Source organism: Streptopelia decaocto (assembly GCF_964273445.1).
Source record: "Streptopelia decaocto genome assembly, chromosome: 15".
Taxonomy (NCBI): Eukaryota; Metazoa; Chordata; class Aves; order Columbiformes; family Columbidae; genus Streptopelia; species Streptopelia decaocto.
In genome coordinates, this window is record NC_138670.1 from 6,630,130 (window position 1) to 6,652,063 (window position 21,934).

A 21,934-nucleotide genomic window follows, 5' to 3' on the forward strand; every position below is an offset into this window, starting at 1 on the left:
TCTGGAAAGTAGCAGCTGATATGAGGGGACCTTGGGAAATAGTCTCCCTAAAATCAAATGGAGCTCAATTCCACTGCTCACAAAGTAAGAGAAAAACAAGAGTGGGGACCCCAGAACAAAGCTGGATCTCCCCACGGCACCGCAGCGACGCGGGTCGGAGACGGACACCCCTCGCTTGCCTGCGCTGAGGAACACAGAAGGCAGATGTGTGACTCTCCAAAAACAATGGTTTTCAATTCATGGTTTGCAACTTCCTAAAAATTCATGGTCAAGTTCTAAAGAGTTCAAGAAAAGTAACCTAAAAAAGCAGAATTGTCAGGAAGCCTGAGTTCTCAAAGAAGGGTCAAGATCTCTGCTGGAAAACGTTGAAGTGTTTGCAAATCAGACTGATATCTGATGCTATCAACCCAAAATGCACTCTTTGGCTAAATTCTTGCTAGGTCTTTTCTGCTATAGAAAAATCCCAAATTCTGGTATACACAAAATTTTGGCTACGAAAAGAGAAGGAAATGTTGCTGTATAACGGGTTTGCAGTATTCACAAACATCCCACAAAGCAGCAGAAAGGTGTGGTGATTCAGCTGAGGGTCATAAACCTGATGGAGGACCAGGGTTGGTTTGAACAGCATGTTTTAGAATTAAATCTATCTGAAGGAAAAGCACAAAAAAAAAAATCATCAGAAGAAAAAATACACAACCATGTGAAAGAGGAACAGCAGCAAGAAAAATTCACCTTTAAAAAAGAGCCACACACAAAGAAACCTGGCTTTCTTCAGTATGTCTGTAAGTGCCACTATTAGGATGAGAAAAATATAAGCTCATCTTTTTCTTCCAATTGTCACATCACTGTGGAGAGTCTTCACAAAATTCTCAGAATAGCAACGAATCAGGAGCAAACAGCTGTTCAAGCAAGAAAGTCACGGGTAGACAGACTTTCACGGCTTCAACGAGAAATTAACTCTAAAGTTTCACAGGTCAGTAAATCAAAAAAATGGGCCAGCACAAGACAGAATGGACAGTCTCATCTTCAAACCCAAAGCTGAAAGACAGGCCTGTGTTCCCTTTCCAGCCAGACGCTCACGTGATTTATGACCCACAACAATTTCAATATCCCAGGAAAATGAAAAGGTGGCAGGCAATTAGCTCGCCCCGCGATGCTGGCAGCAGCGTGGGACCTGCCCTGCGGCACTGGGAGGTTCGCTCCTGTCCCACTCACAACCACAGCCGCTTGTCCCAGTGCTGGGAACCTGGCGTAGATTCCGTGGGTGCAGAAGCACAGACTGTCCTACCAGAGGGCAGGTCCTGGATTGCTGTAACATCATAAACAAAGCAGAGAGACTGTGATGCCCTGTGTAAGGACGCTGCTCACAAACATGACCCTGGGGTGACTGTCACCTTGTCCCCCCACCAGTCGTGCCCTGCAGTGAGGTCTGTCAGCTCAACGCGTGCAAGTCGCACACAAACACCTCACTACCCAGATAAAGCCAAATCTAAAGAATCTACCATGCAGCAGCATAAGGACCACCTTGTCACCTCCACCTGCAGCTGTCCCAGGCAGGGCCCTGTTTGCTCCTTGAGCTCTGTCAAACCAGGCGACACGTGGCTCTTTGGCACCCGTTTTGCTACCATAACGCAAATGCAAAGAAGGCACCACACAAACCAAATCCTCCACCCCACGCTGACCCACACGTTTCACTCTCACAGGCAGAGCGAGATGCAGGTGCTACAGCTCAAGTCATACAAACAACCCGCTCACCAAACCCCAGCTCTCGCTTCGCCACCAGCCAGGGCTGCGTGTAAACCACCGCACCGCACACAACATAGGGCCCACAAGATACTGAGTCAATTGGCTCCACATCAAAACTGCTTATTCTGAAGGCAAAGTCTGATCCTTATCTTCTGAACGGCAAACCCCAAGTCACGCCTCCACTCAAAAGCGTGTCTCGAAACAGCAGCATCATGCCCTTCCTAGATGAACACTTTGTTTACTGGAAAATGTGTGGAGAAATACAGGTATCCATAAAGCATTGCAACAAATTATGCTGTCCTTCGTCCTCTCAGAGGCTGAGATCCAGGCAGCCTCATCTCCAGCTGCACGGCTGCCAAGGCAGATGAGATGTTGGACCTGCTGAGCTCAGATAAGAGGGTGAGGGACATGGTGGCAGCAGCATCCGTCACCAACGAGACGTGTGCATGAGCAGAGGCTGAACGCCGTGTCTCAACGTACCCACCTCGCCTCCCGTTCTCCATGTCTTCTTCAGGAGAAGGCAGCTGTGCTGAAAGAGTTAATCCCGCCTGGAACAAACATATCTCCGGTTTCTCAGAAAGCCAAAGGCTGCAGGGAGCTGGGCTGCCTGCGCCTGCCTGCAGCCTGACCCCTGACATTTCCACTCGGCTTCTCCCTGCCATGGAAAACTTCACCGTACACAAACAAACAGGTTGGGAGGACAGATACGTGGAAGACAGAGGAGGAGAAAGGGAAAGATTTATCAGATTTCTTGTAATAGCCCTGATTAAATAATAGCAGCCACCACCAGACACGGGTGAGGGACTGGCGTTCATCAGTAAACCCTGACTACAGCAAGACATCTCTGTTTAATTGATCCTGAAAGGGTCCCTTCCCCCTTCAAGGTCCCAGGGAGGATTTGAGGATCTGCAAGTTTAAAGATACAGTGAGTCCTTTTTACCTCTTTCCCTTACAAAACATAAGGGCAGAAAGTGCCTGTTTAAAGCCACAGCCAGGATTTACAAACTCTACACAAAAGCTTCCATCACGTGAAACCACACAGGCAAACCCCACCAAGAGGGCATCTTTGATTTAGTTGTACTTAACCCTCTGAAGCAATACACCCATAAAGTAATGCATTTTTACAACCACCTGCTGGAAGCATGCACACACATAATCGTAACCAGATACAGATCTGCAGATTTTACCTGTTCTCAAAGAATATCCATTTTCCAAGGGAGAAATCTGCTCCGTGCTTGACGCAGTTCTAATTCTGCTCCATTTTCATCCAGTTTTCCCGTTACCCCGGTGGCATCTACATTACTCAGCAATGGAAGAGTCTGCACATACACATGGAGCAAGACGATTGCAGACACTCCTGTCCCTGGGCTTTCACTTCACGTGGGGAGGCTTGGGAGGACCTTCCAAGAAACCTTCCATTTCAGAAGGCCCATGCCCTTTGATCCAAGGAGAACATCATACTAGTGCTCAATTTAAGCCTTCAGCCACAAATAGCCACAAATCTGGCACATCCCTGCACCCCAAGCCCTTCCTCAGCAGCAGAGGGAAAGGAGCTTCACTGCCAGGTACCTTCATCACACCACCATGCTCAGGGACCTGCCACACACCAGCGAGCACCCATCCCAGCAGCAACAAAAACTCTTGTCCCTGGAACATGGACAGACCACCAGTACACAGCATATAAACCAGAAAACAGCTTCTGATGAAAGCAGCCTTGGCAAGTGTTTGCCAAGGCTTTGAACCAGGCCTCAACAGAGGGTAGGTCAGGGAAGGGCTGGCAGCAGAGCACTCATCCCTCAGCTCTGCCAGGCACCTTAAAAACCAGACAGCCAACCAACCATCCACCCACATAACCAGCAAGACAATTAGTCAACCAGCCAACCGGCCACCCACCTAACCAGCCAACCAACCAACCGACCACCCACCTAACCAGCCAACCAACCAACCGACCACCCACCTAACCAGCCAACCAACCAACCGACCACCCACCTAACCAGCCAACCAACCAACCGACCACCCACCTAACCAGTCAACCAACCAACCAAACATCCATCCACCCAACCAACCACCCACCTAACCAGCCACCCAACGAACCACCCACCTAACCAGCCAGCCAACCAAACATCCATCCACCCAATCAACCACCCACCTAACCAGTTAACCAACCAAACATCCATCCTCCCAAACAACGAGCCAATTAGCCAACCAACCACCCCCCCACCCCCCATCTCCCAAGCTCCTTCCAGCTCCCAGGAGGCCGTGGGGTGGCTGGGCCCCCTCCTGGCCCGGGGGAGCAGGGATGCTCAACAGCAGCCACCAGACCAGCATCACTAACCCAGCACCAGCCCGCACATTGTTCCACGTGGCTTTTCATTTTCACATATATTCTTTAAAAGCTGGCCATGAGAGTTCATCCTTTCCTCTCCTCCTTTTCAGTAACCATAAAAATGAGTGCTAATGCTTATTTAATCACTTATCTCCCCTCATTTTCTTTTCCAACATTTCTTTTCTAAAGCCTTCCCAGCTTCAGAGAATAGCTACACACAAAGTGGAAAAATCTAGTTTTTCACATTCTTTTTTTGGTAAAAGAATAAGCATTATTTCATTTTCTAAACCCCCTTTTCCATTCTTTTTTTTTTCAAAACTTGTCTAAAGCTGAATAAACCGGTGGTAGAATTACAGAGGTTTATTCTTTTTGCGTGGTACAAGTTGCAAAAACAGAGCATGAAACAGTGGAAGAAAATATCTGACATCATGATTTCTGGGACAATCAAAAGCAAAAAGAAGAGGAGGGAAACTGGGAAATTTCAAAAATCTAAGTTCAAATTGTGAAAGCAAGCTATATTTGACATCAGCTTTGTAAAACTCCCAGCAAAATAAAAAGCCAAACCCAGTTATTTTCTTGAAGATCTATACTCTTAAACACCTGTTTTCAACATAGTTTCTTTTTTAAAGAAGTACTGGGATGGGCGACGAACTGTGAGGAACTGAAAAATGTCTGTCTACCCAAAAAAATAAATCATTATGCAATGACAAGAGACAATTCAGTATATAATCAAAGACAGAATCCTGACATGTTCAAAGAGAAAATTATTGTAACAGCAGTGACTTTGAAGATGAGAAAGGGGTTTTTTTTTGATAGAAACAATGGCCATCAAGATTTTTCCTGTAGCAATCAGTGCTTAAATACACAACTGCATGAGCAGCGCGCCTGCCAGGTACACCGAGCTCCAATGGAAAAGCACTTGGTGTGACGCTGTACACGCCACCGCACATCTTCAAGTACCACAAATGAGAAAGACTGTAACTATTCAGAAATACTGCCTTCAAGAGTTACTTTGAGCAATCGTTTTTGTGGGATCTTAAAAATTTCATTCTATACGAAAACTCAAGAAGCAATGTCCCACTAATACAGAGCTTGCAAGTTACAAAAAACTGCACTGAAATATTTACATTTTCAACATTTGCTTTGAAGGAATTGCGTATTTGGCTGTAAAAGTCGTGATTTGCAAACTTCACTGAGCTGCTGTGATTCACAGAAAGTGAATCACAGAAGGGGAATTTTGTGACTGAATAAATAGCCATTATGTAACCGACCTAATGTGCAGTATAGTATTTTTCTGTTCTTTGATTGGAAGACTATCGGAAGACAACTGTAAGTAGTTAAAGCCTCACTGGCTATATAAATACCCCTTTCGAAAACAGAATTTGGATTAAGCTCAGTGTTTGTTAGGAGTAAGAGTCGGAAGGAAAACAAACGGATGCCAAATCTCTGAGTGAGGTATCGACAGGAATGGAAAGTCAGGGATGTGTACGAACCGGTAACTGTTTGCTGGGGGAGCTGGAGAACACATTTTGGATAATGAATTGCACAACTTGGTGATCCATTCCCCAGGAATCTGCAAGTCAGAGGGAGGGGGAATCCACTGGAGCCATTTGTCTCCTCACTAACGTGCCAGGAACAGCCACTAAACCCCAGTGCAGGACACCTGCCACAGCCCAGCCAGATTTTGGGTTCGACTAAGGTGTCCAAACAATACGCTTTCAGGCAGTATTACAGAGAAGAACACCAGAGTGTCTTCACAAGTATCAGAACTGCTGTGACAAAACAGGGCTTACATTTTTCCCGTATTTCATGTTTTGGAGGCTATCCTAAGCACAGAGTCCCTTGAAAATGAGTTTGGTACCAAAACGATACAAAAGGCTGCTCAGCATTATGGCCGAAGTAGTTTTTCTTTTTAACATGGAGACTTTGAGTTCTATCAAATCCTATCCATGTCTCCATCTTTACAAGTATTGCTTATACTTGGGAACCATTTTACTAATACTAGAAAACACCAAACAATTTATTTAATAAAAGCACCTTCCCCACTGCAACTCAGCCAGGAGCAGCTGCTTAAAGCAGGAATCTTTCTATAAGCCTACTCCCACACTACAGTTTTGTTCTCACCGTTATATTGAAACCCTTTTATTACAAAGGAAACCGTTAAGAAGCATGAATACAGGCTTTGGTTTTCTGCTGCCCAGGGCTGCGATGTCCCCTGCGATGCCCCCGTGCGCTCGACCAGGGAAGGGGCAGCACCGCTCCCCGCTTCTCCTTTTGGAGGATTTCTGGCAAAAACGACCCGGCAAGTGACATATTCACGTCTCCATCGCGTGGTGGCCACAGGCTGAGGAGCAGATTGGGGGCACGCACCAGACACCACCCCATCCAAAAGCACAAGTGTGAGATCGGGCTGTGAGTGGTGCCCGGGGACGCACACCCGGCCAAGGGACAAACTGTGACACGTACACCCGGGCGAGGGACAAACTGTGACACTGACCTTCGAACCCAACGTCCTTTTTCTATAAAGCACCCAGACAGCCCACAGCGGCCATTCCGGAGAGATTTAACTAACGGGGGGAAAGCGAAGAGGATAAAGACGGATCAATTTTTGCTCTAAAATTTTAAATGAAACACTCCTGTTTTGGAAAGAATTTCATTAAGGTGAAAATATAGAAGTACCCATTTCAGAAGAATGTGCTATTAATTCTTAGCAGTGTATATGGAAGGGAAAATTGCATTTTTATCTAAATGTTGTTTTCTGCATAACTCATTTACAGTATTCTTTTACAGTTCAGTAATGGGAACCTTTCACATTTCTATTTGGGCCAGATCACTGTGGAAACCAGAAGCAGTGTTCAACAGGATTTCAAATGTAGCCCCTTAAAACAGATTCCAAGAGAAGCTCCCCAGAAAGGAGGAGAAAGGCCCATACAACACATCTCAAAAGATGGGAGGAAAAGGAAAGAAAAAACCCCCTCCATCTTCAAGATGTAAGTCACATTTTTGAAGAGGAGAGGAAAAAGGATGCGGTTTAGTCTTTTTCCTAAGGGACAGGGAAAGGTTTGATCTCCCCAGTCTTCCTTGGGTGAAGCAGGAGCAGCTCCTCTTCAGTGCAGTACAGAGTCCCAAACACAGACAAACACCCAAACGGTGCCGCATTATCACTTTGAAAAACTGCACTGGGATATTCTGAGCTATAACAGTTGCTATTACGTACAATGAAATAAAATGTAGGCTATGAAAACCTATTTTTATCATCATAAGCAAATGCTCATTTCTCACTACAAATAGTTTCCTAACATTTGAAACTGAATATAATCTAAACAATCATTTCCAACAATTGGCACTGTGATCCAAGCTTGCCTGATATATTGCCATCAGGCAACGAGAACGAAGTCACGTAAAGCCAAGGCAGACTCGGAACTGACTGAACCACGTTTTACCAGGTTTGCTTAACCTAGTGCTAATAAAGGCAAACAAAACTCAACGTTGTTAAAAATTTGAATTTTATCATCAAATATCTCAAACTCAAGCAAACACAAACTAAAATAATATCCTGGCCTTGTGTTTAATAAGCAAATCAACTCATTCTCCAAATAAAGTAGCAGGACTCACAGAAGTTCGAGCTGTATATTGGCTAAGCATTGTTCATTTGACATTCTTCACCTCTTTTCCCCCCCCCTGTGTTGGGTTTTATTAGCTTACTTCTGAAAGTTAGTATAACAAAGAAACGTATCGTTCAAAACAGATGTTTAAAGTGCAGCAGTTATGGAAATACAATTGGACAATGACTAGTTTTTATTCTCTTTACCTAGCCATACTCCTCACTGCAAAGCAGTAATTACAGGAATCTACTTCTGTTTTAAGCTTTACACTAAGCTCTTTCCAAATTTAAGGCCAGCAACCAACCCTTCATTATGTTTAATAGGTAGACATAAAACCGAAATGGTATCACAATCTCTCCAACTGTGTGTTTCTCCAGCTCCCGGAGCTCACACTTGGCTGGCACAAGGACGAGATTTTTAATGTATTCATATCTGTAACTCAAATCTCTCAGCATCGTTGGTGTAAACGACTGTAGAAAAAGCTACACGTAATACAGGAGCACTTGGGTAACTATTTGGAGTAAAACCTCATTGCTTTGTTAACCCCCATTTTTTCCAAAGGGTGGTTTGTCAGCCCTTACCAGCCCCCCCAGCCCATTTGGCAGAGTCCAGGACCCTCTGGGAGCCCCCGGGACCCCCGGGAAAACCCCCAGGACCCTCATGGCTGCAGGTGGCAAATTCAGTTCAGTTCCCATGAGGACCTCAGCTGAAATAAGTAAAATCAGGACGCAGGACTAACTGGATTAATCTGCCGGACGCATCCCTGTATCGTGTAATATGGAACACTGCTTTACACACACAACTTTAAACACTTTTAAGATCACCCAAGTAACCAAGGCCACCCCAACCTGCGGGTGGCTTTTCAGATGACAGACCCTGCGCAGCTTTACAGCCGTCTTGTTCATACCCATCTGCAGCTACGGCGAATTTACAGACCATGGCATGGAACTTCCCATTGAGAGCAAATAATAATAATAAGAATAAAAAAAGACACCACAGAATGAACAAACCTTTTGCTAGTCTCTCTTTTTTTTTGGTGATTTGCCTATCTGAAAATAGCTAGGACGGGATTTTAATTATACTGAAACAGCCTCTTTTTTCCTCTGCCTCTACAGTGCCGGCGTGGTAAAGAGAGCGCAGGGAGCTGGGATGCTAGCTGCATCTCCCAGCATAAAAAGAACAGCATGTGCCTATATTTAGAGGTAGAGAAGGGAACTACAGGAAAAAAACAAAAGAGAATCATACTGATTTTATCTTCAGAAAAGCGCTTGTGTTTTTGGTTTGTTTAAATCGAGAATGTGTTGCAAGTGTTTGACCCCATATCCAGCAACAATAAAATCTGTTCCATCATAAAATACCAGCTGCTTTGCACTTTGGATGATAATACTATTTTTAAAGCACTTCAGAATTATTGTCTCATAGATTGTGTTAATTATGATTACTGGAGAATTCCTTTTTTTTTGTAGAATACAAACAATAGGCACATTTACTATTTTCTTGCTGTATTTGGGCTGAAATTTTGCCTCGTCTTCAGACCATGCAAAGTAAGTTTTTCGGCCTAATATTTTGACACCAATAAAAACGAGAAAACCAAGTTGAGTCAGATGAAAAGAGCTCAACCCTGGCGGTGAGGACCCTCCTGTCCCTCCCCTGGCCCGCAGCAGAAGCCCACCCGTGGTGACACTTCCCTCCCCCAGCATCTGCTGAGGGTAAACCCACCTCGCATCAAACTACTTCCGCAGCACTTCAGTTTCTTTCCCTGTTGCTCAGACTGAGAAATTAATTTAGAAATTCACCCACACAGCAGATCAGAAGTACCAAAACTGGCTTTCGGATGGTTGTTTTTTTCCAGGAGAGGAGAAGCGCTGCAGCGGGGCGGCAGTCTGGCTGCACCATCCCCACCTGATGTGCCAGAGGAAGAAGTAATCAACACTAAAATGAGATTCCCGGTGGGACAAGACACCCTCGGCTCTTCCTTCCCCTTTCCATGCACATCCCAGCCACCGCAGCCAGACACAGGACCCTTCGATGCAGCACACCAGCCTTCGCTGGGCACCCAAACTCGTCCCCAGGGTCCCCTGTGGCTCTGCCAGCGCAGACCCTCCCGCACCCTGTGCTCCGGACCTCGGCAGCCCTGATGCCCCAGCAGCTGCGCGGCCACACGTCTATTTCGCCTCCTTTGGACTGTAAATCTTTAGCAAGCGGGAACATCTTCTGGGTTTCTAAAGCACTGCGTCAATTTATGGTGCAATAAATACGATATTAAATAATAAAAATAATAATAGAGTGGGACCTGAATACGGACTCCACCGCCATCTAAATGAAACGTAAGCCCATAAGCGCAATGGCAATGACTTGACCGACTGTGCCACCTAGCCAGGGGATAGGAACGCTCGTGCTGATGCTCCCTCTCCGCCCGTTCGCACCCACAGACAACCGGAGCATCACCCCACAGGGCACGGGAGGGCAGGGGAGGTTGGTCCCGGTCCCCAGGGACCTGGCCCTGCTCGCACTGCGACCCACAAACACCCTCCAACCACGGCATCCTCTGCTGCCCGACTGCTCCACCAAACGCTTCCCAACGTCAGTGTAGGTAACACCCCAAAAAAAACAAAAATAATTAGATTTTTCTAGGAAAGAGATCCTAAAATTCTGACCAGGTAATAACCCCAATCCAGTCTTCATTTCCTATGTTAATAGATCAATTTACATCTTTCTAGCAAAATGGTTTCAGGCTACATTTAAAAAAAGAAAGTCATGCCTTTCTTCTTAAACTGCATTTTGGGAGAGGATTAAGAGGAAGGAGGAAGGATATGACTGTTTCCAGGGTATTTAGTGCACTTGCTTCACACAGCAAATTAATATTCTCAATTTTAAATCAGGAGTATAGTCTTAATTAGGGTATGAAATGTTTTAAAATTTTCTTCACTTTACAAATGGCTGCTTTTTCAATTAACTGTGCTTCCTCAGCCTCGGGATGATCTTTCTATTAGCAATACAAATGCTTTCTAATATTTTGTGAATACTAATTCACAAAACTAATTAAATGCAGACTCAACTTGAAAACATACATTTTACGACAAAAAAATGCTGCGTCCCAACTGCTGATGGGCTTTTCTGTGATCAACAGCATCAAGTCCTAAAGGCCCGGTGGTCAGAACTGAAGGTATATGAGTTAAAAGAAAGAAAGGTAGTGACTCAGTTTACTCATTTAGCTTTTTAAATGCTCCAAACGTGGACCGGGTAAAGAAGAGATAAATAGATACCCCAAAGTTGAGGCGAGTGGGCTCTGCGGCAGGGAACAGCGCAGCCCCTCAGCTCACACACACGTTGTTTGTGCTTAAACTCAAATAAACTCTATTTATTTTAATGTTAAAAAAAAACAGCCCACAACTATCAAAGCAGCACTTAAACGCAACCAGATTTCTGCTTACCAAACCAAAAAACGCTTCTTTAGACAAATCTTAAAAGCTAATAAAAACTTAGGCGGCGCAGCGTCATGCACTGTTTTTTTACGTTAAAATACTAAACAGACACAAATAGATTTCCTAAAATTGAAAACAAACAGGCATGAGTTGCACTGAAGGCTCCCAGCCGAAGTTAAGCGTGCAGATGGAAACGGTTCATCTTCAGGAATTCCATATATTTGTATCTTGGGGAGGGAAATGGTAGGATGCAATAAAGCAGTTATCGTCTACGCAGGGGTAAGACAAAACTTGACTTGAAAAGGGCCAGCATGGATCAGAGCCGACCCCATGGGAAAGGGATGCGCTCCAGGTTTGGGGCACAAGCCCAGAACAGAAACACTCTCTGGTAAGGCTCGTTCAGCCACAAAAAATAAGTACAGGAGAGAAGACAACTGGAAAAGCAGTAACCACGACATCTTTTGCACCAGTATATAGATTAAAAGTGCAACACTAAGAGGGTGCATCTCCAGATCATCAAGCCTTACAACTTAGTATCTCAACTAAGGCAAATGCATCCCCGCACACATTCGCTTTTGCCATTTGCCAGGAGATGAGCAGAACGTGAAGACTTGGAAGAGAGGGAGTCGGGGGGAGACGAGGAGAAGGGGTGCTGAGGGGGGAGCAGCAAAGCAATATCACCTCAGATGTTCTCTTTGAAGTATTACGAAAGTCAGCTTGTAAAAATTAATGGATTAGACCTCCAGCTGTTCAATTCTCAGCTTTAAATTTAAAAGGTATTTGACTTCGGAGCATTGGCACATAATCCATAAAATATATTTAAATTTGTATTAAAAAAAATAAATTTTGCATTAAAAAAGGTCACTAGTAATTAATAATGTTTTAACTGCCCCAACACAGAGGTGTTTTGCAAAGGAAAAGCAGCTAACTACAAAGAATATAATTATTTTTACATAAGCTGGTCATGTTATCACTATGTGCAAACTGGGTCTATCTACAGAATACCAAACCCTCAGATCTACATTTTAAAAGCTGAGAAATGTAACCCAGATCAGGAAAGTCAGGGGTGGACCATGAATTTCCTGGAAGATTCCACAGCTTCACCTATTTAATTTCCACAGGGTTCCCTGTCCTGTGTCCCTTACCCAAGAACCGATGCCGAGGAAGTGCACAAGCAAGCCACGTTCTAAATATACCTCGTTAACGGAAGCTCTTTTTAAAACGCCCCTCAAATAAATGAAACAAGAATAATTATGTACTTAAGAAAAAAAAAAAAAATCGATCTTGAAAATGCCCTGCAAACTATAAGCCTGTACTTAGAGGTGTAAACTTTGTGCTTTCCAAGGGCTAATATTTTTCACTGGAGAAGCCCAGGGGTCTGGCAGCTGGCGCGGGAGCAGCGGCCGCGATGGGCAGGGGGTGCCCGATGCGGTATCTGCGTCCCCTGCCTGCGAAACGCTCCGGCCGAAACGCGCCACAGACCGTCTGTTTTCCACTAGCGACAAAACAGGGAAGGATCCCACTAACCACAATTTGACTGGTCTCTTGTGGCATTCTCAGCGTGCTCTAGGAATTACGTAACTGGACTGTTTATGGTATTTCAGTAAATTTAGCATTAAAAAATCATCTGTGTCAGGCCACCTGAAGATTCGTTTTAGAGCTGGCTTTACACTTTCTGTGCGTACTGTACTCACGCTTGTATTTAATAGAAGCACACAAGAAACCACAGACTAAAAACGTACAGTAATTTGTCTACTACTAAAATTTTATATGGCCACATAAAGACATTCTGCTGTACCAAAACCTCTCCCTGGTACAGAACAGTGTAGAAGCTGGGAGCCAGCTGTTACAAATAAAAGCAGCCTATACACTTTTAGGTTAGACCTTTGTTTAATGCCTTATCCTTTGCTCTATACCAGTAACAACAAATTGTATCTGTAGGTATTGCTGATTAATAACATTTTTTAGCAAAAAATTACTTGCAGTTTTATGGCAGAGAATTCCACTAGGTCATTGGTAAAAAAACAGGTATTGCACATTAAAAATTAAGAGCAGACATGGTGTAATACATCACAGATCAGCATAAATCTATGCTGTCAACTAAGCTCATATATAAATATTAAGTCTAATTCATTTCCTTTTACATCATACATAAAGATCTGAAGCACATTCACATACCACTTTCGAGAAATAATCCCCCAAAGTCTGTCTCATGCACAAACCAACCCAGTTAAAACTGACCTCACAACGAAACGTGCCATTATTAAATAAAAGACTTTGGTAAAAGAAAGCGTCACGGCACAGACCAGATTTGTGATCTGTATTAATTAAAATACAGCTAGATTGTCCACTACAATGAAGGGAACAGGTAAATCTAAAGACCAAATATTAATAGGCAGATGGATAGATGGATGGATGGAAAGGCAGAGTGGCTGTGGTAGTTACCGAAATGCCAATAAATTCACACACTTTCCGCGTTAAATATCTTAGTGCATCACAGCAGCAATAGCAGATCCTGTTGAAAACTCTGTCCCTTGCCTTCTCCAATATCTGCCATAAAGGTCTACAAACACACTACTGCAGAACGTTTATAAAACAAAGGAAAACGTTTCTAAACACGACCACTTTCTAGTAGAAAATATTTTAACTGATAGTAGGTCAAAGTAAACAATAGAGCGTTACTGTCATTCACATGAAGCCAAGGCAAGCAGGGGCAACTTTTACTTTTTTTTCTTTTTTAAACAGGTCAGAAGAGTTTAAAAGACCATATTAAACCCAAATCCAATGCACACTGAACTCTCCCCTATGATATGCAATGGGAGCATTTCTTCCTCATAAATCTGCATGCTAATCCAGATCATTTATTAAAGATGTGTATTTCATATCAGTGGAGTGTATCACGTAGCTCTTGGCAAAGGCAACAGCATTTTTTTCACTCTTAAAATTCCTCGCGTAAGTTTAAACAGCCCTTTCAAGCAAACAAAGCAGCGTCAGGACTCGGAGCCGTGGCTGCGAGGTGCGCTGAGCGTCGGCACCGAGCTCCCTCCACAGCCCCCGGAGCAGCACAAACCCGCTCCAGCTCACGCGTTGCTCTCTGTGATATTTTCGTGGTTTAAATACCTCACAAGAGGTCCGACAAACTCGGTCTTGGTAAACAAACCCAGTCCCCTGGTAAAGCCTCTAAAAGAATTCAGCAGTACGTAAAATAAAGGCAAGCAGCAGAACATACTAGGAAGAGAAAGAAAACAAAGGCTCCTAGGCACATCTGGACCGAATTTGACCTTTGTTAATGTATTTGGTAGTAATTTACAGCCGCTACATACTGCTTCATCAAGAGTTTTGGCCCGCTGGCTCATTCAAACGATAGGTTTTGGTGTTAGGATGAAAACATTAAAAAAGATTAAAAGGCGCTGCGCGGCACTGCATGTGCCTGTCAGCTCGGACCCACGAGCCCAATGGCCACCGAGTCACTCATGTTTTCCCATTTTTTCCAGTCAACACCCGCATGGTTCTAGGTGACATACTGACATCTTCACCTGACATCTGCAGTACGGGACCTTCAAAATTTCAATTAAAAACTAACCCCAAAACCCTACCAGCACTTAATTACTGCGTTTCTAGAGAATACTAATCAGCATTTCACTGAAGGGGAAATTGTTCTGGTTTAGTCAAACCAGGCAAAGCAAAGCCCCATTAAACTGGCCCTGTTTTTTTAAGTTAATTTGATCTGGCCACTCTTTGTTAGCTGGAGCTGCGGTGTTGGAAGTCAACACGACATCTCTAGAGTCAGTATTATTATATCTCACTCCCAGCTGTAGCTGCACGACAGAGGAAGACGTGAAATTCTAGAAAGTATTTTGAGGGGGGCAAAAACACAATCAGCCACTTCACATAAGATGTATAAGAGAAAACTCCTTACGGAAAATCGCGTTTCAACCAAGAGCCACATCCAGCCAGCATTAATAATGTTCAGTTCAGAAACGAGATGCGAACACAGGCACAGAACTAAAGGCTATCACTAAACGATGTAGGTGTGTACGCGTCACACGGGCACCCACAGCACAGGTGTCTGAAATAACATTCTCTGCTCCCGTCCACCTTTACACCTCACAGCTCACACACACTGCGTGACATTAGCAAAACATTTTAATGCCATTACGAGAAAAACAGAGATGAGCTCTAAGGAATCTGTCCAGCCATTAAATCAATCCCAACAAGTTTCCCCCTGTAATCTGGGTACTAACGGGGCATTTGAGCAGCTCCTGATTCTGCTGTGTTCGGGTTGCTGCCCGTTCCAGAGCTGCCCCCCCGGCCGGCGGCGCAGCCGGAGCCAGCGCTCCCGGCAGCGGCACAGACCGCGCTGCGCCGAGGGACGGAGCCCTGGCCACGGCTGTGCCACAACAGCGTAAATCCCCCCACGCTCTCCTGCCCGCGGCGGCAGGTGCGGCGGGGCAGCCCACACCGTGTGCCGAGGGGACGCGGGTCCGGCCCCCACCCTCGGTAATCCCGCACAGCGCCAGGAAACGTGAGCATCCCAGCGCGGCGGTACGCGCGCCCAGGAGCTGTTCGGAATTCCAAGGAGCGCTGTCTGAAGCCTGCGTGCCCGCCCTGCGCCCGCACACCGGGGAACTGCCGGAGCGAACGCCACGGACGCAAACCCCAATCGACTAAAAAGGTTTAAAAACTCAGCCAGCGGACAAATGGAGCCTTTTCTTAAACGCAGTTTCAAACACTCAATGGTATGGCAATGTACAGTTAAATTACTTCTACTAACCAAGGAGAAGAGCCTGTTTTGTCTCCCCTATTGTATCTTTATCCCTTCCAACAACAGTTAAAGTAAATCTCTGCTGGTCTATATGAATTTCCTCATCTGAAGAACCAGCCCATTCAAATCCTTTGAGTGACTAAAGTGTGAAACAAAATGAGTGCCTCTGTGCATTGTGTTAAACTGGTTTGCTATTTTATGTTAAGCCTCTGAAATACTAAAACATATCCTTATATAGGAACACTGATTAAATGGTTTTCCTTCCAAGTGACGAACTCTTTTAACAGCAACATTGTGGTTATTGCGACCAGAAAGCAATTACTTATTTCACTAGATGTTACTAAGAATAGCGGTGATCAAAGTGAACGTAGGAGTGCTGTTAAAGACGCTAAAGAAAACATCGCTCCATATGACACACATACACAAAATACACATAGTTTTAATCCAAATTACACTTTTAATAAATGTGCTGTTCAGGATTAAATCACTTCTTAGGTTTTTTTTTAATCCATGAAATTAGGATGTATGGAATAAGTTACTCTTTTAAAATCCGTTCCTAAACACAGCACGGTGTGTAGATCTTCAGTTCTGTATGCGTGTGAGTGTGCACACGTAACGGGAGAGTGTGTGTGTGTTGTGAGAGAACATATATATGTGTTCGAATCTGCCAAGGTAGAAGTGACAGGAACTGTGATTTGTGCTAACTAGCTATTGATCCAGTCAGATCTAGATGTTGTGTACAAGAAACAATAAAAGAGAAGGGGCCAGGAAGGATGCTGTGTGCAACTCCATTTAAAAATGGAAAAGAAGGGCCCCAAACAAACCAATTTATGTCCTTGCCTGGGTGAAGCATGGAGAATGCTGATGGGCTTTCTAGAGTCTGCTGTGCATGCTAAACACTCCCGCTCGAAATGAGAGTCTCCGGCGCTGGGCATTAACCATGAACAAAGAGACAAGCCGTGGGGGCGAGGATTCACGCTTCAGAAAGCCAAAGCTGGAAACCCAACCAGAACTGGAGGTAGGAAATCGCCCAGTTTTCAAACCACCTCAGCTCCCTTTTCATTTTCCCGACACCTTTCTTAGCAAAATTACTAAACACAGAGTACCATACAAAGTCAGTCTGTAGAACCAGATGTAATGGAAACAATTTTGAACTACGCCAGCGGTACCAAAACATCAGCTTCCCCAGGCATGAATAATGAGTTTATATGGTGTAAATTACACACGTGTACTTTTAGCACAAAAAAAAATTGCCTGCACGCACTCATACAGCAGGTACATGCACGTGCATCTATTGTAATATTCACACACATGGTCGGGCAGCTTGGAAAATATGGCTTTGATAAGATAAAATAGAAACCAATTGAATCTATAATCATCTTTATCTTAAACAGCTTTTATAATAGAGGGCTTTCCGTTAAAATATTTTTTTCCTGAGCTTGGGGAATTATGATGCCCTCCAGACATGAGGAAGGATCAAAAATGACAACTAATGTAGAAATTAAACATCTGTCAACTAAACAAGTTTTACACCACTAGACCCAGAGCCTTATTTTAAATTGCCTTTCTATTAAAGGGGAAACAAAAAAAAAAAACACGTTAAGAGCCTTTCAGTAGGCACCATTAGTAGGCTCTTAATTAGCAGGGAAATACCCCGAATTTGAGAGACAGCACCACTAATAAATCTGTGTTTTCACAGTATAGGAAGATCTCTGTAACAGTTTGGGGAAACGGCTGGAAGGCTGAGCCGGCACAGGGCTCTGTGGGAGACCCCCCCTCAGCACCCCATGCCTGCATCCCCCCCTCAGCACCCCAGGACCGGGCGCGCGGCTGGGGCTCCACCGTGAGCCCCCCGCCCAGCAGCCCTGGGACCCCCGCCAGCCCGGGCTGCCGCAGCCAGCGGCAGCTGCTCCCCTGGAGGCACCATGGGGATGGCGGTCCCGTGGGGTCGGCCGGGCTGCAGGAGCTTTGTCCCTGTCACCGGCCACCCCGGCGGAGCCACCCGGCATTCCACAGCGGGAAGGCGCCTGGCACCCACCGTGATCCTGCGGACCAGTGTGCACCCAGCATCCCAGGGCCAGAGCCCTGCCACCTCCCCTTCCCCAAGCAGCCCTCTGTCCCCACGGGGGACAGCACCCACGCAAGACAACAGATACCTTCTTTGCTGGGGTTCGCGGGCTTGGGCTTCTCCCAGGGCGCCATGGGCTTGTCCTCCTCCTGCCCCTCCATCAGGGCCTTCTCGCCAGGCAGGTACCAGGTGGAGTTGTGCTCCGCCATCAGGGAGTCCAGGTCGATGGTGCTCATGGTGCCCTTGACGCCCTCTGAGCAGCAGCTGCCCAGGTCACTGTCCCCGTTCTGCCCCGCGCACTCCCCCTTCTTGCTCTTCAGCCCCAAGGGCTGGTCTTCCGAGATGCTGAACTGCTGCCGCTGGAGCTGGATCTGCGCCTGCAGGATCTCCAGGGGGTGGATCTCGTCCTGGGCAGAGGTGCTCGTGGGGGTCCGCACCTGCTCCATGCCCGGCGTGCTGGGGTGGGCGCCTGCCGTGGTGCTGAGCCCGTAGCTGTCAGGGGTCGAGGTAGACGTACTGAGGAGGCCAAGGGCCAGGGGCTTCTGTCCGTTGAGAAGTGTGTGCTCCCCACGGGGCAGCTTGGGCGAGCCGCCCAGCAGCGGGCTGCGGGTGGGCTTGGAGGTGGCATTGTCAGAGCTGGAGGACACCTCGTCCTCGTTGCCATAGCTGGTGCTGACCTCATCGGGAAAGTCCACGTGCGGGGAGCTGCCGTCCGACTTGGTCACGCTCTGGATGCCGCTGTCCAGGGAGGACATCAGGTCGGGCTGCTCGCCCAGCAGCAGCTCACCGCCCTTGCCCCAAGAGGGTGAGGTCAGGGGCTTGTCATGGGGGGTGCCCCCGCCACGCTCCGTGCCCGCAGCCCCCGGCGGGCCCCCCGCCGCCAGCACTGCCGGTTGCCCAGGGCTGACGCCGGCCCCTCCGCCCTCCGCGGTCGAGAACTTCTCGAAGAAGGTGCCGGGGCTGACATGCCCGCTGTCCCGTTTCCGACGGCCCCGCCCCCGCCCGCCGCCGGTCTTCCCCTCGCCGCCAGCCGCCGGCTCCAGCGCGTAGCCGGGCGAGAGGCTGCTCTCGGCCGGCAGCAGCGGGGCCACACTGGCCGCCTTGCCCGTGCCACCCCCGCCCGCGGGCGGCCCTGCTGGGAAGTAGTCCGGGGCAGCGGGTGGCGGCGGGTCGGGCTCAGCCTGGCTGAGCTTGCGTTTGGCCTCAGCCGGGCTCTTCTTGTTGAAGGTGACGTTGAGGTTTGGGGCGCCCAGGCTGGCAATCATGTTCTGGCAGGCGGTGGAGAGGGCGGCCAAGCAGCTCTGCCCAAAGACGTTGTCCTTGCTGGCCGGCTTGCTGAAGGAGCCCAGCGAGAGAGCACCCAGCTTGCTGGCGGTGGGCCGTGGCGGCGGCGGCGGGGGGAACTCGGGCGGGGGCGGTGGGTAGGCGCCCGGCGAGGCGCTGAGGGCGGGTGCGGCCCCGTGGGCTGCCGGCTGCCGCGCTGCTGCCGTGAAGGGGAAGCCAGGCTGGGTGGCAAAGTCAGCAGGGCCGCGGCGCTCGGCAGGGGCGCTGGGCAGCGCCACGCCACCGCCCGGCGACTGCAGCTGCGAGAGGCCGCCCATGGCAGGCGCGAAAGGCGGGTGGACACCGGGCGATGACAGGGCCTGCGCCGGCCCCTCACCTGCCATCCGCAGCGGCTCCTGCAGCCCCAGCCCGCCGGCGCCCGGCCGGAACAGCATGGCAGCACCACCCGGCTGCAGGCCCAGCTCGTGGGGGGCTGCCTCTGCCGGCAGCCCCGGTGCTGCCATGCGCCGCGGCAGCAGCTCCCCAGGCGGCGGTGGCCCCGTGAACCAGGCGCCGTCGGGGGCCAGGTGTGGTGCGGGCGGATCGAAGCTGCGGCCGCTGCCGCCAGCCTCCCGCTCGAAGGCGGGTGGTGGCAAGCCACCGGGCGGGCCCACCTCACCGTGGTGCCCCAGCTGCTGCAGGCTGGGCGGCCGCAGGCGCTGCTGGCTACGCGAGGCCATCTGCTTCATCACCAGGGCCGCGTTCTGGCGCTGCGCCAGCGCCGGGTGCTCGGGGCCGCCGTGCGGCAGTGGCGCCCCAAAGGCCTCGGGTGCTGGCGGGGTGAACTCGCCCGGCAGGCCAGGATAGGCCGTCGGGGAGAGGTGGCTCTCCATGGCGGGGCCATGCATGCCACTGCCCCAGGAGGCGCAGCGCTCGACGTTGGGGTTGCCGGGGAAGTCGAACCGCGGCCTCTTGGCGACGCTCACGTAGGGGGCATCGAAGTGCTGCAGTCTTTGATTTGGTGGCTGTTGCGGAGGAGGGTGCTGCATATTAAACACGGGGTCGGTGTAGGGATGCATATTCCTGTTCTCCAGTCTGTGAATAGGGTATTCAAACTGTGCATGCTGGTTCTGCATTATGGGCCCATTGTCCTGCAGGTTGGGGTTGGGAGCATTGGCTTCTGTTTGCTGTTGCCTAGGGATGGCTGGCGGGCAGGAGTTCTGTCTGGCCAGCAAGCCCGGCGGCTGCTGTGGCGGCTGCGGTGGCTGCTGCTGCTGCATCAGTGGGTGCCTGGCGTTGGCCCCCGGCTCCAGGCTGGTGGACATCTTCCGTGTTCCCCCGAAGCGCTCGAAGAAGACGCTGTGCTGCTGCGGCGGGTGCGCCTTGGCCACAGCCATGCCCGGTGCCCGGGACAGGGTGGGTGCCCCTGCGAAGCTGCCGCCCGATGGCACCTGCCTAGCACCGCCGTAGTGCGGCAGCTGCCCCTCGGGCTCCGACGGGGAGAAGACAGGCAGCTCGAAGTGGCCGGCGGGGCCGTCGCCGGGGTAATTGTATTCCAGCGAGTCCACGCCACCCTGCGCAGGGAGCCGCCGCTGCTCCAGGCCGTGGGGCTCGGAGGAGCCGGTCGCCGGCAGCCCATGGAAGGAGGCGGCGCGGTTGGGGGACTGGTCGAGGGGCAGGCAGGGCGCCGGCACGGCGTGGCTGGAAGCGCCGGCGCTGTGGTGCTGGAAGTCGGGCAGGTTCCCGGGACGCTGCTGCCCGAAGCCCTCGCCGCCCTGGCTCTCGGCCATGTGCTCGTAGCCGTCGGCGAACGCCGTCTGTCCGCCCAGCGCGCCGCTGTAGCCCAAGAGCCGGCCGCCGTGCACGCAAGAGGCGCCGGGGTCGGGCCCAAAGTTGCCGCCGAAGTGCGGGGGGTGCTGGTGGGGGTGATGAGAGCCGCCGTGGCCGCCGTGCGGCTGCTGCCCGCCGAAGAAGCCGTGCACTGGCGGCTGCATGCCGCCGCCGTGCAGCTCGGCGGGGCCGCGGCCAGGGAAGCCGTAGGCGTCCCCGGCCAGGCTCATGTTCATGCCCAGGAGGGGCGGCTCGCCCAGCGCGCCAAGGGCCGGGTCCACCGCCGCCGCCGCCGGGCCGCCGCCGGGGAAGGCCGGCGCCTTGAAGTGCGCGCTCATGCTCAGTCCGGGCTGGCCGAAGCCCCGCTCCGCCTGCCCGCCGCTCCGGCTGCTGCTCTGCGGCTCGAACTGCTCCAGCCCGAACATGCTGCGCGGCTCCTCAGAAGGGCATGGCCGCTCCGCGCCGCTCCGCCGTCCCGCTCCCCGCCGCGCCGGCCGCCGCTCGGCCGCCCCGCTCACATCCTGCCGCGCCGCCGGCACCGGCCGCCCGCCCGCGCTCACCCCGGCGGCTCGCCGCTCGCTGCCGCCCGCCGCCGGCCGCGCTGCGCTGCCCGAGAGCCGACGGGGCGGCGCGCCGCCGCTCACAGGCTCCGGCGCCCGGGAGCTGCGCGCCGCATCGCCGGCCCGCCGTGCGCTGCCCGCGGCTCGCAGGGCTCTGGCGGCGGCGGGGCCGGGGCGGCGGGGCCGGCGCTGCGTGCGGGCGCTGGGAGGGCTGCGCCGCGCTCCCCTGCGCGCTCCCTCGCTCTCACCCGGCGCTGACGGAGCAGCAACAAGTTTTGCATTTCAGCGATGAATTTCAGCCATCGGGGCTGCGCCAATGAGCGCCGCGCGGCCCGGGGCGGGGCTC

At 50.0% G+C, this 21,934-nt stretch overlaps 1 protein-coding gene across 2 annotated transcripts in view; it reads right to left on the reverse strand.

The window, feature by feature from the left end:
* MN1 (MN1 proto-oncogene, transcriptional regulator) overlaps positions 1-21,614 on the reverse strand; it is a 91,937-nt gene extending 70,323 nt beyond the window's left edge. For both annotated transcript variants that reach the window (XM_082065893.1, XM_082065892.1), the window contains exon 1: positions 18,024-21,614. In XM_082065893.1, coding sequence (XP_081922019.1) covers positions 18,024-21,453 — 3,430 coding nt within the window. In that variant the 5' untranslated portion in view covers positions 21,454-21,614. The remainder of the gene's footprint in view (positions 1-18,023) is intronic.
* Between the last annotated feature and the right edge of the window lie 320 nt (positions 21,615-21,934).